Source organism: Drosophila bipectinata, chromosome 2R (genome assembly GCF_030179905.1).
Source record: "Drosophila bipectinata strain 14024-0381.07 chromosome 2R, DbipHiC1v2, whole genome shotgun sequence".
In the NCBI taxonomy this organism is placed as follows: domain Eukaryota; kingdom Metazoa; phylum Arthropoda; class Insecta; order Diptera; family Drosophilidae; genus Drosophila; species Drosophila bipectinata.
This window is the reverse complement of record NC_091737.1, coordinates 15,065,555-15,082,359: the sequence shown is the minus strand read 5'-3', so window position 1 is coordinate 15,082,359 and position 16,805 is coordinate 15,065,555. Positions and strand designations below refer to the sequence as shown.

At 44.9% G+C, this 16,805-nt stretch overlaps 5 protein-coding genes across 5 annotated transcripts; 3 read left to right on the top strand and 2 right to left on the bottom strand.

Annotated features, from left to right (window-relative positions):
- Positions 1–4: 4 nt before the first annotated feature.
- Nurf-38 (Inorganic pyrophosphatase Nurf-38) lies at positions 5–2,097 on the bottom strand. The gene is made up of 6 exons (XM_017242001.3): positions 1,905–2,097; positions 1,328–1,446; positions 872–1,267; positions 664–815; positions 494–603; positions 5–175 (listed from the first exon to the last, which is right to left on the bottom strand). The coding sequence occupies exons 1-6, from the start codon at positions 2,095–2,097 to the stop codon at positions 144–146; spliced, it is 1,002 nt and encodes a 333-aa protein (XP_017097490.2). The 3' UTR covers positions 5–143.
- A 361-nt stretch (positions 2,098–2,458) lies between these two features.
- Positions 2,459–5,945, top strand: LOC108125760 (E3 ubiquitin-protein ligase ZNF598). The gene is made up of 6 exons (XM_017242082.3): positions 2,459–3,057; positions 3,113–3,258; positions 3,313–3,876; positions 3,935–5,150; positions 5,215–5,412; positions 5,472–5,945. Exons 1-6 carry the CDS (start codon positions 2,773–2,775, stop codon positions 5,667–5,669), a joined length of 2,607 nt encoding a protein of 868 aa, XP_017097571.2. The 5' UTR covers positions 2,459–2,772; the 3' UTR covers positions 5,670–5,945.
- A 949-nt stretch (positions 5,946–6,894) lies between these two features.
- Positions 6,895–9,373, top strand: uri (unconventional prefoldin RPB5 interactor). Its single transcript, XM_070278357.1, has 4 exons — positions 6,895–7,010; positions 7,076–7,374; positions 7,430–8,840; positions 8,895–9,373. The coding sequence occupies exons 1-4, from the start codon at positions 6,981–6,983 to the stop codon at positions 9,240–9,242; spliced, it is 2,088 nt and encodes a 695-aa protein (XP_070134458.1). The 5' UTR covers positions 6,895–6,980; the 3' UTR covers positions 9,243–9,373.
- Positions 9,374–9,401: 28 nt separating this feature from the next.
- Fcp1 (RNA polymerase II subunit A C-terminal domain phosphatase Fcp1) lies at positions 9,402–13,077 on the bottom strand. Its single transcript, XM_017242026.3, has 7 exons — positions 12,610–13,077; positions 12,131–12,224; positions 11,628–12,064; positions 11,389–11,570; positions 10,213–11,328; positions 9,943–10,155; positions 9,402–9,882 (listed from the first exon to the last, which is right to left on the bottom strand). The coding sequence occupies exons 1-7, from the start codon at positions 12,987–12,989 to the stop codon at positions 9,749–9,751; spliced, it is 2,556 nt and encodes an 851-aa protein (XP_017097515.2). The 5' UTR covers positions 12,990–13,077; the 3' UTR covers positions 9,402–9,748.
- A 40-nt stretch (positions 13,078–13,117) lies between these two features.
- Positions 13,118–16,754, top strand: LOC108125723 (peptidylprolyl isomerase domain and WD repeat-containing protein 1). The gene is made up of 9 exons (XM_017242028.3): positions 13,118–13,382; positions 13,441–13,644; positions 13,705–13,888; positions 13,946–14,178; positions 14,233–14,749; positions 14,812–14,930; positions 15,103–15,223; positions 16,291–16,510; positions 16,570–16,754. Exons 1-9 carry the CDS (start codon positions 13,202–13,204, stop codon positions 16,714–16,716), a joined length of 1,926 nt encoding a protein of 641 aa, XP_017097517.3. The 5' UTR covers positions 13,118–13,201; the 3' UTR covers positions 16,717–16,754.
- The last annotated feature ends 51 nt before the right edge of the window (positions 16,755–16,805 follow it).

Here is a 16,805-nt window from a genome sequence, read left to right as displayed (position 1 = left end):
GGAATTTAATTGCTGTGCAAAACTTTATTCAATATTCAAGGTCTTCACGTGCTTTCCAATATCAATAATTCACAAGTGAAAAAAATCTCCAATTCGATTAGACTACGATACGATGTACGAAGGATTCATCCCAGAGCGACATCTCACTTGAGATGAATGAAATGCCATGTGTCGACTGTAACAATAAAAAAAAGGACATGGTTTTAAAGTGGTGTTTATTTCGGTATTGTATTTTATATTTCTAAAACGACTATTTACAAACGCAAGCAAGCCAATTACATGTATTAAAGGTGTTTAGAGCAGTATTTACAGCGTGGGGGTAATTCGATTTGGGTTCTGGACAGAACTTATTATTAGTAAGCATGCAGGTTGCTGGACTTGTGTGCCAATTTGTTTGCATGTTACGTGTTAAAGCGTGTGTTCAAGTAGCGGGGTTTTGGATTGGGTTGGTGCAAGCAGCTCTATAAACTCGATCTGACATAGTAAACCTTACCTGTGTCGGACACCTCCTCCACCTCGCCGCCTTCTGGGGCCTGGGCCAGCAGCTTTAAAGCCTCCTCCTTGGGAATGACATGCTCCGAGTTACGGTTAGTAATGTTGGTGCTGTGAAAATAAATCTTTTAGATTAATAATTCTTTAGGAAGTATTGAAAACCAGACGCACGTTGAAATAGAGCTGGAAAGGCCGGTCTGATTTACCAGATTCTGCCAGAACTTGTGGGTCTCGGCAATAATGGTGTTGGCGAAGTCAGCATTCTTAGCATCACCATTGAAGGCGAACTGATTCTCCGGCTTGCCATCGGGGATCTTGTAGATCTACATAGTCAAATGAATTAATTAAATACTCTGGCCATCAAATAACATTGAATTACCTTGAACCACTCAACGGTGGCACGCAGCAAGCCAGGGAAGTACTGGTCTACATCCGAAATATCGTTGACCTTCGACGCCAGGGGATCCTTGACGTCGATGGCGATGATCTTCCAGTCGGTCTCTCCCTCGTCGATCAGGGCAATGGTTCCCAGCACCTTGACCTGCAGCACATCACCGCGCTTGGCCACTCTGTAGCCAATCTCAATCACATCGATGGGGTCGTTATCGCCCTTGCAGCCAGTGGAGGGCTCAATGTGGTCGGGGTTCTCCCAGGTCTGGGGCAGGGCGCCGTAGTTCCAAATGTATCCCTTGTGCGGGAAGCAGTTGGCCACGAAGCGCAGCTTACCCTTCTTGATGTCTTGCTTGATGGGATTCAGTGGGGTCTTGAGGCTGATCTGTGGATAAAACATGCAATCGTCGGAAAGTTATGGTTTTATGGATCAATCATTGCCCACCTCCATCTTGGCGTTGGTCCAACGTGGCACCTCCACAACCATGTTGTAGATGGTCTTTTCCTCATTGGCGTAGAGGGGAATGTCGTGCATCGGAGAGATGACATTGCCGCACTTGTTTTCTGTGGAGAATGGTAGAAATGATAGAAAAAGTCGCACTCGTAAATTATAATGATCCTGGACACGCGATTTGATTGATAGTGCTGGAAATTCCGGCGTCTAGACAAAGGTCGCAGGCCCCCCGTTTGGCCGGCCAATAAAGTTGAATTTTTGCACCCCGTATCCGATATCAGCTTTATTGAAGCTATATGTTTTGGCTGATAAGGAACAAGAAGACCAAAAGTCCGAAAGTGTTTCCGCCAGTTCCGCGTCGGCAAAGACAAATCGCCTGATAAAGCTGATAAAGCGACGCGTTGAATAAGCAGAGTCCGGTTTGACTTGTTGCATAATGGATTAGCTATGATTAGCTGTAATCCGTTGTAATTAAAGCCCACTGATTTATTGCACTACTGAATGCAGGCCTGTGACGCCAGCAGGTTATGCCGGGTCATCGGGTTCAGATTTTGGCATTATTACTCACTGAAGTACAGGCTGTAGCTCGGCGAGTTCTTTGCGCCCTTCTCAACTGTCTCGTACTGGGTCATTGTGGGAAGCCTGTGTTGTTCTGTGACCAACTGAATACTCCTTTTATTGCCTTCTGCTGTAACTGCTGACGTTGGAATTAGACGTCTGACCACACGTGAAAGTGAACTCCTTGTAATTATTGCCCACATTTTGCCCCATCGATCTGGCATCCTCGCAAGCCAGGGCTACCATGAATTCGTTATCTATCGCATGATATTTAAATTCTTGTATTTCAATTTTATAAGATTAGGAATTTCAAATCCCATGTATTTAGTTTTTATTCATGCTATACGGCTGTATTAATAAAAAAAATAATTTTTAATCCTTGTCTAAATAAGTATATTTAAGTATAAGTATATCCTATAAAAATCAAACATTGATCCTGTCATAATAAAGTTACCAAGCTATTATCAATTTTATATTTAGAAAATAAAAATCTGAAAAAGCTTTAAAATACAATACAATTTAATTTCATCATTCTTTTAAATTTCCCGCATTTGTCCATGAGCTTTTTTTAACCACTTGGCGAAATAATTTAAATTGCAACTTGGCCACTCTGGTCACTTGAGAAACTGAAAGTTCGTTTTCTGGCAACACTGCACTTGATTCCTCGTGTGGACCACCGAATTATACGTTTTAATATTTGTATATTTAGTATAATTTGTTTGCGACGGTAGCTCGCGGCTTACCCTACGAACAAGGTATCCAGGGCAACAAGGAACACATCACCCAACAGCCTTCAAACCCATACACCAGTACGATTTCACTTTGCCCTTGGCAACAAGTAATTTCCCCCTCTCCGCTTTTTGCTACGAAAGATAGCGATGCAGAGCGCAAAGCCTAGGTCCGCGAACAAGTCGAACCACCGACGGCCGAGATCCGGAGTGCCTACCGGTGCAGTGGAGCCGGCCGGGGTAAAGCAGGCAGAGACAAGTGCCAGCGATACCCAGGTGGGAATCGATGACAATGCCTGCGTTGTGTGTTTTAAGAACGTGGACATTTACTCCATCGGCGACTGCGATCATCCGGTATGCTACGAGTGCTCCACTCGGATGCGGGTGTTGTGTGAGCAGAACGAGTGTCCCATCTGCCGCCATGTTTTGTCCAAGGTGAGTCAGCTATTTGAAGGGGTGTCGTTGCAAGACTAAACATGATCCTTGGCAGGTTTTGTTTACGCTGGAGAAGTTGCCTTATCGCGAACTGGAGGCCAGCAACAAATCTGATTACTACAGCAAAAAGTACCGCATCGGATTCTGCACTGCTGAGATTCGGCAGAAGTTCTTTCAACTGCTCGACCATCCCTGCCCGAAGTAACTATTATATCTTTTATTCCGGGGAAGTCCCGCTAATATGATACCTTGCAGATGCGACGTGCCGCCGTATCGAACCTTCCAGGGTCTTCGCAACCACGTGCGCAGCGAGCACGGCCTGCACTACTGCGACCTCTGTGTCGAGACATTGAAGATCTTTACCTTCGAACGCAGATGCTACACGCAGTCAGAGTTGCAGTTGCACAATACCAAAGGCGATCCGGACAACCGTTCGCACCGGGGCCATCCCTTGTGCGAATACTGCAAGAAGCGCTACGTAGACCGTGATGAGCTTTTCCGTCATTTGCGACGCGAGCACTACTTCTGCCATTTCTGCGATGCCGACGGCTGCAACGAGTTCTACAATGAGTATGCGGATCTGGCTGACCACTTTCGGCAGGAGCACTTTCTCTGCGAGGAGGGAAAATGCGCCACTGAGCAGTTCATTGGCGCCTTCCGCAACGAAATCGAGTACAAGGCTCACGTGGCCAATGTGCATGGCAAGACACTTAACAAACAGCAGGCCAAGCAAACGCGCACACTGCAACTGGAGATTACACTGGGCCCACGCGGACGCAGCGGGCAGACGGAGCAGGGTATTGCCAACATGAGGTCGCGGTGAGTGACAAACCACTTTGTTTACAAAAACCAATACTAAACTGAAGAAAACCTTTAGAAACGATGAGCACAACGACTATTTAGACGATTTGCCGTCGTCGAGCACCCATCGTCAGGTGAGCATCGATGCTGGGAACGAGGAGGAATTCCCCACGTTGCGTGGTGCCTCTACTGCTCCCAGCGTTTCTCTGGTAAGACCACCGCCGCCCTCAATGCGTAATCTTAGTGGCACATCCGGACTTGCTAGGACAAAGGAAAACTTTCCGGCCTTGGGGGGAGGAAATGCAGGCGGCGTGGCCGGGAACCTGGCCGCAAGAGCCGCCCAGTCTCAACATCCAGTGGCAGCTGTATTTAAAAAACCGACTAGTGGGGGAACTGCCTCCACTCGAGCTCAAGCTCCGAGCAATGGAATGATGTTGCATGTGTCTAACCGACCAGCCGCGCCACCGACTAAAAAAGCCGCTGCCCCCCAACTTGACTTTCCAGCTTTGCCATCTGGTAAGGGCAGTAAGAAGAAGAATTTGGAGGAGGACATGTTACCCAGTGGCTCCTCTGTGCCTATGACGAATGTGTCTGCTAAGCATCGCACCCTAGTCGACGACTATGTGTCCGTGGCACACCCCAGCACCTTCCAGAAGATTCAAATGGTGCAAAAGGAAGAGAATGAGGCTAAAGCGCGTCAGGAAGCTGCCAAGAAAAGTGCTCCCAAGCTAACGGCAGCCGAGTTTCCTACTCTGGGACCAAGTACCAGTTCCAATTCCGTTAGAGCCGTCGCCCCTAAGCCTGCCAACGGCGCTGCCGCCTTAAACTGGTCCAAGCCGACGTCCGAAAAGAAGCAACGGGAGCTGGAGAATCGCAAAGCCAAGGTGGCACCTGCCCCTGTTTTACCCACGTCCACATCGAAACCCGTACCAAAGGCAACCAACAACAACAACAATCAGGAGCAACAGGGTAACAAAAAAGAGAAGAAACCGAAAGATAAGAAGAACAATCAGGAGAATCAGCCCAAGGCTGTCAAACAAAAGGAGAAAAACAACAACGAGCAAAAATCTCCTACTAATGGGTCCCCAGGCACGCCATTACGTGCCCCGCCAGGTTTAGAATCTAGTGGACAACTAAAACCACCGCCCGGATTCATGTCCAAAGTGACGGTCAATTCAGTGGCCAAGCTACCCAACAACCTGACATTTACCAGCTCATCAGGCGAATCTTATAAAATTGTACCTAGCCCATATAGTTACACCGATCCTCCTGATACCGCCCAAAGAAATCAGGTAATGATATTTCTTTCTTTCTCAAATTTGTTAGGTTAATGAGTGTATTTGGTCTTCGTTTCAGAAATTGGTGGACCAATTCAGGGATATACTCCAAACACCAGAGGCTTTAAACGAATTTCGATTACTTTCGTCCAAGTTCAGAGAGGGCTCATGCACAGGTCGTGCGTATTACGAACACTGCCAATGCGCCATGCTGAGCTCGTTCCATAGCTTATTCCCGGAGTTGTTGGCCATGTTGCCTGATATAAGCAAGCAGCAGGTATGTGGATTAAGTATTTATATAGAAAAACCATACTAATATATATATATATATTTTAGGAACTTTATTTAGTGCACAGTCAGCACCTGAACACCCTGTCCCCCACCCAGCGTAAATCCGTGCCGAGCCTTGAAGTTTGCAAAGTCTGCAAACAGATCCTCATGGCTGCCGATTTGGATAGCCATAAGAAGGCTCACGATCTAATCAAGAACTTCCCTGTGCTTGGCAGCTCGGCTTCCAATGTACAACGCCACTGAGGCCCCATGATACCGATGACAACAAAAGCTTTATCAATGTATATTTTCTATGTATATACCGTCGTTTCAACGAATCAGTTCTTAAGGATATCTGAGAGCGAAACAAAAACTATATGCAACCTATATAGTGCGTCTATGAAGCAATCTATTTGGTGTGACTTAGTCCAAGCTGTAGCATAGTGAGCAACCTATTAATCTGGGATGCGTTTTTAATCTTTATGAGTGAGCTGTGTGTCGCAAATACCCAAAACCAGAATAAAGTTCAAATCAAACAAGCTTTTATTTACTAATTAGTTTGGATGTTGGCGAGCTCCTATATCTACTCGTATCCCAGAGCTAAGAGCAACACGGAACCATAATTATCAAGTGGCAACATATGGTGGCCTGAGATTGCTTATCAGGTGAAATTGGCTGTTTTGGGGTCCCATCAGATTTGTTATCAAAATGTGGAGCTCGTGAGATTTATTATTCAACATATGGAGCTCGGGAGTCCAATTATCTATTCTGAATTGGAATTATCTTTTTTATCTAGTAATTTATAATATTTTTGACAATTATAGTTATTAGGAGACTCCTTTTTGTTCGTAATTATCCCTTAAAGATATCCCTTTCGGATTCGGATAATTTTTGGAAAAGTTAAAGCCTTTCTCCGGGTTTTCATTATCCATCCTGTATATTTTCACTATTTTCAATGGAGATCCCCCCGAAAATTCTTATATTTTGAGGCAGATTGAAAGAAAATCAACCTATGGTTTTTGAAAAGTATTTTCATACATAATCGATAACTATTTTCAATGTCCTTTCCAGCCATTTTCACTCATTTCGGAGAGAATCCAGAAAGTTGAAAACTATTCTTTGATTTAAATGCATATTAAAATAGAATAGATCTAGGAATCGTTCAAGGTATTCCATTCAATGGTCGAACTAATATTTGCAGATATGTCCGTCGCTGAGGGTATTAATGTCGCTCTATGCATTTATTTGTATTTTTCAGATATCAGATTCATGGCAAATCGATGTACGATTCGTTTAAAGTACAAGAATTTAGCATCGGATACTTATTCCCAGATATAACCTTGGCCAGGGATCATATTGTCCATTCCATGAATTTTCCATCCTTTTGTTGGAGGAAGGGAGATTTTGTTTTGTAGCTTATCATCAAATATATAATTCCTGCAAATAAAAACTAAAAATATTTAAATAAAAATTTAAGTTTGGCGCCAAACTTACGCGTTAGCACATTTCAAGTTGCGCGCGTGAAAGTTTTCGAAGCTTTAGGGAATTAATAGTGTCAGAAATATAACAATAACAATGGACCGGCGAGAAGATGCTTTGCGACAGGTCCTATAAATTACATTGTGAAATATATATCTCTTATAATTAACAAACGCTTTGGACCCCAACAGGCCCTCGATAATAATGCTGCCGAAACGGAGCGGTGGCAGACTTTTAAAAGCGACAATGAGAGCGCCATCAGGAATCTGGAAATGTTCGTCCGTAAGCTCAGCGTGGAGGTTATGGTTCCCATTGGCAAGAAGGCTCTTATGCCCGGTGAGCTGATCCACACGAACGAACTCCTAGTGGGCCATTATGAGGGCTACTTCTCCCAATGCTCCGCGCACAAAGCCCAGGAGATCTGTCGACACCGCCTGAAAATCGCCGATGAGCAGCTGAAAAAGCTCCAAGCTGAGGCAGATCTGTGGCAGTAAGTTGATCCAGCACGATAAATTGAAATCATTGTTTACACTTGCCCTTTTTAGAAACAAGCTCAGTACCCCTCTCACCGAAGGTGCAGTGGCAAGTGGTGATCAGGTGGAGATTGTGGAAGATTTCAATGAGGAGTCGCACAACAAGTGGATGGCAGAACACAGGGAACGAGTGCGACGGCAGAAGGAAGAGGAGCGTCTGAAGCGGCAGGCAGAACCAGCAGGCAGTGGCGATGATGTACTGAGAAAGCTAGAAGAGCGGGAGATGATGGAGGAATTGGGCCTGGATCCAGACAACCTCAGCCAGGAAATGTTGGATGATATTTTGAATCCAGAACCCGCCGTCGTAGATCCAATTCCTGCAGCGTTAACCGAAGAGCAGGAGTCTGAAATCTGGAAGAAGCTCGAAGCTCAAGAGGAAAGCGAAAAAACGAAAGATCTCGGTGCCGAGGAAGAGGAAAGCCTTAGAAGTACGGAAATTCTTTTGAGACAACTAATGTCTGGTGATATGGAGACAACCTCCTCAAAAAAGCGTGTAGGACGAGACAAACTGGCTCCTGAAAGCGCAGAACAAAAATCGGATGTTAAAGACACCGTCGGAAAGGAGGATCAAAAATCTGTGGATAGTGACGAGGAAGATGAGGCGGAGGAAGTGCAAACAATTCGAGAACAAATGTCCATGTTGCCAATCGAAGAACGTGAACCCTTCCTCAGATCACAGATTCAGATACTGACGGCAAAAATGCGTAAAATACAGAAAGTAAACTTCATTAGCGATGAACTGGTACACTTGATGAATGTGGTGGTTATGCTGGAGGACGATCTTCAGGACATGCTGTGCGACTTAGAGCTGGAAGCCAGTGATGCTGAGCAAGTCGAAGAGGTCGAAGCTCCCGAAGAAGCCCCAGCAGAGCCTGAAGTTGTACCAGAACCTAGTACGAAAACGCGCCGCATCTCCTTCGCTGCCGCAGACGAGAAACTAGAATTCCGACGAGAAGAGACTGTGGCGGAAATGTTGCCCAATGCCAGGAAAAATTCCAGGGACGTAATACGCTTGGATGAGCCAATAAAACCGCCAACGAAAGAAATCGCCAAGAAGAAAGAAAACAAACCCAGCACAAACATTCTGCAAAAAGTCGAGAAAAACATCGATTTTGTCAAGGAGAATCAAAGTGTCCAAGACTTTGACTTGCTCAACCAGATTCTGGAGGAGTCCACAGGACGTATTAACACATTACACATAAGTTTTAACCATTCCAATGCAGTATCTGCCCCTAAATATGATACAGAAGTCGCCATCCCAGGGACTCCAGCAGATTTCTATGAAAAGTACGAAAAAGACAGAGCCCAGGCGAATGCATCGTTTCCTATATTTGTTAATGGCTTCGAAGGAGAGGATCAGGTGAAAGTGCCAATCATGACCGAAGCTTCTCGTGAAGCGGCCTACGAAGATCCCAGAAGTCAGGTAGGTAGAATAAAAAGGGTGCATTCATTTTCTGATAATCCTCTTCATTTTTAGTTTTCCAAACCGGGATCTTCTGGTAACGAGTCCAGTGGCCCAGAAGGCAGTACCAAGTCGATACTCCGCAACAAATCGGCCGTGGAGCAGGAGCCGCACATTGCCAACCAACAAAAGGAATTGAAGAAAGTTGGAAAGAAGGGAAGGAAACCAAAGAAGAAGGAGCGCACCCTGGACGATGATCTGCGCGACATGAGTGCCTATCAGAAGGTGATGCACGAGCTTGTGGAGAAGGAGCCGGCCCAGGAGACGCCGGAGCCACTGCCCCAGGGCAAGTTCATCGATACGCATGCCCCAAAGAAGCGGGTCAGCCGCTTCAAGGAACAGCGGAATCGTAGTAAGACGTAGCAGAGGAGAGAAACTGAGAGTTTAGCGGGAAATTACTCATATATTTGTTCAAGTTTTATGTGGATTTGTATTACAAACACAACAAACAATAAACAACTACTCGTGTGGTGTACATTGCTATTTAAATTAAACTCTAGAGGCTAGTCCGCTGCTACGGAATTTATTTTTTAAACATTTACAGAGGGTCTCTTTACATTAGATCAGATTGAAAGCTTTCGATTCTATTCAATTCACAACAAGTTGATTCGGATCGATTCGAAATGTTCAATGCGAGCCGGGGGCCGATGTGCAATCTCTTACAATCTACTTTAAAAGTACATATTAACATCTAATACATACAGTACTGATCTTATCATAAGCACATAACTCATCCCATCGCTTGACTACTCCTCCAAGCCAAGCAGTTCGCGGTCCAACGCGTCACTTGTGCTCCAGTCACCGTTGTTCTGGTGTTCAAGGATCGCACAAAAATTCTACATTTCAAAGTCAAAGTCCAAGCCAATTAGCTAATCCTCTAGGCCGAGAAATTCCCGTTCCAGGGCAGCACCCATCATATTCCACTCGCCATCATCCTCATCCTCCGGGTTGTTATCACTATTCGAGTCAGATCCAAACTCAAGGTCGGAGGGAAGTTCCTCTCCTGTAATTATTTATAATTATAGGAAGTTCTATTTTAAATGCTTACTATTTTTAAGCTTACCACGTCGGAATTTGGCGCTAGGCATCTCATCATCGTCGTCTTCCTCTGCGTCTTCGTTATTATCATCGCCTTCTTCAGCAATACCTTCCTTATCGAAATTTAGCGGCGCTCCCATCATCACGTCCTCGCCGCGCGTGAAGAAATCATGGGCTCGGTTAGAGTTGTCATCCTCACGTTTTCGCTTCAATAGCTTTTTGTCCATGGGTGGATTTTCTGAAATTTAAAGAAAAACTTGAAATTTCATTCAAAGTCGGTTAAACAATGTCTTACCAAAGTTGACGGGCCCCTCGTCACTGGACGAATCGGACTCGAAAAAGTTATCATAGTCCTTGTTCATTGACTCGATATCCGCGTTGGTAAAGACTAACAACGGATTGAGGGTCTCCCGGAAGTTTCCGCTCTGTTCCTCCTGTTGTTTGCTGCTCGAGGGCGAGATCTCTGACCGTTCGCTGTAGTTAACAACGTGTTCGGGACTATGGCAATGGGCCGGAGGCTGACGGCCCTTGTTCCGCACCTTGCGATCCAGCGGGAAAAGCTTTTCCTCAACATGCTCCCATCGTTCGGCGCAGGACCACAGCCAGTTGGCATTCACCACCTTAATATTGGCCTCCTTCTTGGCGGCATTCACCTTGTAGGTGCCTGCATTAACCGCCACCAAATGCGTTGTTTCCTTTCCAATGTTAGCTTGCACCTCCGCGCCTAGGCTCTTGGCTATAAAGTAGGCCCGAGACTGCTCCAGCTTCATCTGTGTGGGCACTAGACCGGAAAAGACCAGGTTCTGGCTGCGCAAAACCTCGCAACGGATCTTCGGAACGATGATCTTCAGGTCAGGTATCTCCATAGTCTCATCATAGATGGCATAGAAACGTTTGTGTATGTTTCGTAGAATGACTTCCAAGTACAAAAGATAGTCATCGGGATCCTCGATTTCGATCTGCTTCTGGCCGTCATGCGTCACACGAATGTGAGGCGTGTCCTTCGATGTGGTGGCTGCATCCACTTCCGAAGTCGGAGCGTCTTCATCTAACTTGGTTGTGGATGACGCCTCTGCCGACGTGGCTTTCTCAGCCTCGACTTTTGTGCTCTCTTTTGAGTTATCAGAGTTTGACTCGTCAATAATAACTACGTCATCACCCTCACTAGGAGGCTTTTGAGCTTCGGATGGGCTGTCATCAATGGAAATGATTTCGTCTGCAGGAGTTTTGCCATTGAGCTTGTCAATCGGCTCGTTCGAGGACTCGGTATCCACGACATCTACAGATTCCTCTGTGCCCTCATCATCTTTGCTTGTACTTGAGACAGTTTTGTCATTTTTCTCGGCCTCATCCGACTTTTCATCTTCGCCGGACTCTGGCTTGTCTTTTTCCTCTTTCTTCTCGGTAATATCTAAAGATTGTAACAATTTATGAGAAATTAAGCTTTTGAGCTATAGGATAAAGAACCCACCTTTGAAGTCCACGCCCTCGCCGTCTAACTCGTGTTTGGACAAGCCCGGTGGAGCATTTATATCACCCGTGTGTTGAAAGAAATGATACGGTTTAACCTGAATTAAATTGGAAGCCATGTTCCACACATCCTCCCGATCATCAATAATGCACACCATCGAGTCTCCGTTGGGAAACAAAGCCCTATGGAAATGTGCAAATTATGTAACCAAACCGGAATAAACAATTACTACTACCTACTTTAGGTTATCTGTTTTGCTAGTGGCATTAAAGCACTCATCTCTGGAGAGAATTCGGTGTGAGAAGAACTTCCCATCCGGATCCAAAAGCTGGGCTATCATGTGCGCATAGTTCCTTGCGCCAAAGGTGCAGATATGCAGCTCGTATAGCTGGGACATGCTTTCGAGGAATTCTGCCGTTCCCGGCCGCAGTCTAGTGTGGTACCATGGCGATTGAGGTCCATAAAGCTGAAAATGGTAGATGCCCTTGATATTTTCGGGCACCGTGTCGTTGGTGGTGTGGATCACCGTCTGATCGAGATCGACGAGCAGAACCAGCTTGCGATCGGCCAGAAGGCGCCGGGTGTCATCATGCCCAAGTTTCTGGGCCAACTTTTGGGTGACCTTCAGATCAGGCATGGTGTGCACCATGGGCACCGAGGCTTCCGAGGTCTGACCCTGGAACAGAAAAGTTCAATAGTCAGTTGGGGTGTATTGGGGCAAAGAGGCGGGTTGTTTACTCACATTCTCGTTCTGACGCAAATCGGCTCCGCAGTCCGCGCACATGTCCTTGATAACCGTGGTGTGTATGCATTCGGACAACTCCAGGATGGCATCACTGAAGGACGAAGGGAAAACATGCTCAGTTCGTGTGTATACGGACATGGCTGCATAATTGCATCCCACCCATGCACCGCGCCGCTTGCCCAACTAAAAGCCCACTACCATGGGGTTGCAACAAGGATGTTAGAATACGGATATGAATATCCGGTATTTTAATTTAAGGAATTATGAGCCCACGTTATATATCCTTGATAAACGATTACTTAAAAAGTTGCTTCCTAACATATTATATTTTCTTACTTATTATCTAAAGGAATTAAAATTTAAATAATTTAATTCAAAGGGCTTTTCATTTCGCTTATTGGCCAACGCGGATGCGGATATTAGGATCCGCACACGAAGCAACCCTACCGCCTACGTATGTACAAATGTAAACTCACCCCTTGGACACAAATTCGCCGTCTTTACGGAGGCGCTTCTTCACCACCCCGGCGCGCTGCGACTTGTACTTCTGGATTCCGGATTCGCCCGCCTTCCGCTCTCCGGGCCATGGCTTTCCATCCTCGCCGACGGGCTGGTAGAGGAACAGAATTTGCGCGGCCGACACGAACTGGCCCTCGCGAACCCGCCATTTATTGATCCGCGCCCTCGTCTCCGCCTCCCCCAGCACGGCTCTCAAAACAATAATGCCGCTGCTTCCGCTTGCACTTCCAGCGCTGATTTCTCCTCCTCCGCCGCCGTCATCTCCCTCCAGGGCGCTTACCACGCCCACCGGCGCTGCCTTCGGCGGCGCGCCCTCCTCGTCCGGTGTGTTCTGCATCGCTGGGCTGGCACTTTTATATACAACCAATTTGTTTAAATCTCCGTGCCTTGTTGTGTTTGCAATTTGTGTGAATTTTCACAGCCATTCCCACGGAACGACGTATCTGCCAAATGGGACAGCTGATTTACGCTACTTTCCATCCCTGGCAGCAAAGCTGGCGGCAAAAACATCTCACACTTTGTTTTGTGTTGTGGTTGTGCAGCCGGAAAATGAGCGATAATCCCGAGAAACCTGATCTGAAGCGCTCTGCCCCTGAAGAGGATGAAGCACCTCCACCTGATCAAGCCGAATCTACTCAAAATCCGGAAGAAGCAGAAGCCGAGGATGGCGGCTGGATTGGACCAATGCCATCGGAACAAAGTGCTCCGGCACCGGCAAAGAAAAAGAAGGGTAAACAAAAACTAGAAACAGCATAATTTGACTCCTAACTGATCCAAATGATCACCAGTCTTGCCCTATGAGCACATCTATCTGGAAAACCTTCCCAATGCCGAAAGCTACGAGAGGAGCTACATGCATCGCGATGTTATCACGCACCTAGTGTGCACCAAGTCTGATTTTGTGGTGACTGCCAGTCTGGACGGACACATCAAGTTCTGGAAGAAAGGGGAGCTGGGCATCGAGTTCGTCAAGCACTTTCGCAGCCATCTAGGTAAGGTTTTTTTTTTATAAGGAGTCATCGCGAAGTAATTAACCATTTCTGAACCCTAAGTACCCATCAAATCGCTGACCACTAATGGCAGTGGCACCCTTCTCTGCTCGGCGGCCACAGATCAGACCGCTAAGGTCTTTGATGTTGTTAACTTCGATATGATCAACATTATCCGGCTGGGCTTCACCCCGCAGTGCAGTGAATGGATAAACGCTCCTGCCGATCCAGTGCAAGGATTAGCTATGTAAGTAGAACTATATAAATGATTAACATCTCTTCTAATTCACTTATCCTTTCTAAGATCGGATTCGGAGAGCAGCTGCATACACATATATGATGGGCAAGGAGGTGGAGAAGTGTTGCACACTTTGGAGAAACTCCATTCTGCGCCGGTGGTGGCCATGTGCTTCAATGCGGCTATGGAAACTGTAATATCTGTAGATCGTAATGGGATTCTTGAGTACTGGCAGAACTCAAAGAATGACTATAAATTCCCGCAGCGTCTGGTCAATTTTGACTCCAAGCTGGACACAGGTATTAATTAACTTATAAAAACTACAACGATTCCGAATTTGATACTCTTTTTAGGCCTATTTGAGTTTGCCAAGAAAAAAACTCAAGTTACAGGTCTGGCAGCTACGCCGGATGGAAAACGATTCGCTGCCATTTCCACAGATCGGAAAGTTCGTGTTTTTCAGTTCAGCACGGGAAAGATGATCCGTGTGTTTGACGAAGCCCTCACCACGTACACTCAAATGCAACAGACCCAGCATGCTCTTCCCAATATGGAGTTTGGTAGAAGGATGGCGGCTGAGAGGGATCTGGAGAAGACTTCCCACAATACCACCCTCAATATATTGTTTGACAGCACGGGCCATTTTCTGCTTTATCCCACAATGCTGGGAATAAAGGTGGTTAATGTGGTGACCAACCGCTGTGTTACTATCCTTGGAAAAACAGACAATATACGTCCTTTGCAAGTGGCGTTATTCCAGGGTAGAATTAAACGACAAAAGGCAGCAGTTACTCTTGAACAGGAAGCTAGTGAAAATCCGGCTCTACAGAATATTTTGAATGATCCAACCGCCTTCTGCACCGCATACAAGTTGGTTACAAATTTAAGGATTTAAGGACTTTTTCGTTTAATTTATAAATATTTTTTTTCAGAAAAAATCGGTTCTTTTTGTACAGTAGGAGACTGCCGTCGGACCTGCAGGACGTGGATCGTGATATATTCAATGAGAAACCCTCAAAGGAGGATATTATTGCAGTGCCAGAGGCTACAGGTATAAGTCTAGAATTAATTATTTATGAATTCTCTAACCAATCTTTCCTTTCACGCTAACACAATAATTTTCAAGACGAAGGTTATTTTTACTTATTTAGATATATAAATTATAATTTAAATAATTATTTTATTGGATATATTCTTATTTTAATATTTATTCCATTTTTTAGTTGTGCAACGTATTTATGAGAACGTGGTTCTTCATACTACCAAGGGAGATGTCCACATGAAACTGTTCTTCAAGGAGGTACCCAAAACCGTGGAAAACTTTTGTGTTCATGCCAAAAATGGGTGAGTATGTTGTTTTCAGTGGCGGATTTAACAGGTGGGCAAAGGCGCGCTTGCCCACTGCGCCCCCCCGACGAAAGGCTTTCAGGGCCCCTCGTGCTGAAAGTTACACCTTCGATTTCTTTTCCACAAATCTGCATCAAAATCTGGGAACAAAATATTTTTAAGATATTTTGTCAAATTTTCTGGGCGTCCCCTTCAAAATGTGCAGAATGCATGGGGAGCCCCGTATGACCCATTGCGAAGGCCATATCTTAGGAAATATTCATCCGATTCTTGAACGGAATACCTTAAACGATTTTTGGATCGATTCTCCATAAATCTGCATCAAAATCTGGGAACAAAATATTTTTAAGATTTTTTGTCAAATTTTCTGGGCTGTCCCCTTCAAAATGTGCAAAATGCATGGGGAGCCCCGTATGACCCATTGCGAAGGCCATATCTTAGGAAATATTCATCCGATTCTTGAACGGAATACCTTAAACGATTTGTGGATCGATTCTCCATAAATCTGCATCAAAATCTGGGAACAAAATATTTTTAAGGTTTTTTGTCAAATTTTCTGGGCTGTCCCCTTCAAAATGTGCAAAATGCATGGGGAGCCCCGTATGACCCATTGCGAAGGCCATATCTTAGGAAATATTCATCCGATTCTTGAACGGAATACCTTAAACGATTTGTGGATCGATTCTCCATAAATCTGCATCAAAATCTGGGAACAAAATATTTTTAAGATTTTTTGTCAAATTTTCTGGGCTGTCCCCTTCAAAATGTGCAAAATGCATGGGGAGCCCCGTATGACCCATTGCGAAGGCCATATCTTAGGAAATATTCATCCTATTCTTGAACGGAATACCTTAAACGATTGGTGGATCGATCGAAAATCTGGGAACAAAATATTTTTAAGATATTTTGTCAAATTTTCTGGGCTGTCCCCTTTAAAATACCCTTCAATGTACCCTGAAAAAATTTTGCCCCTGGGCCTTTTTCCTTAAATCCGCCACTGGTTGTTTTCATGGTTTGTTTATCATTACTTATATGTTACATCCTCTATTTCATTATTCTTTTAGATACTATAACGGTCACATATTCCATCGAGTAATAAAGGGCTTTATGGTCCAAACAGGAGATCCTACGGGAACTGGTACCGGTGGAAAGTCCATTTGGGGAAACGATTTCAAGGACGAATTTCATCCAAGTTTGAAACACGATCGTCCTTATACGGTTAGCATGGCTAACGCTGGCCCAAACACCAATGGAAGTCAGTTCTTTATAACAGTCCTACCAACGGTATAAAAAATATTATTTTTTCCTTTTAAATGCTTAATTTTATTAATATTTAATTTTAGCCTTGGCTCGACAATAAGCATACTGTCTTCGGAAGAGTTTACCGCGGCATGGAAGTGGTTCTTAACATTTGTAATTCTAAAGCGAATCCCAAGACAGACAAGCCCTATGATGACATCAAAATAATATCCATTCACTTAAGTAATTAAGCCAAGATTGTAAATAAATTTTAACTCCAAATTTTAAATTTTATGCATTTTTAAAATATACAAATTAAAAATACTATAAACATACTGAT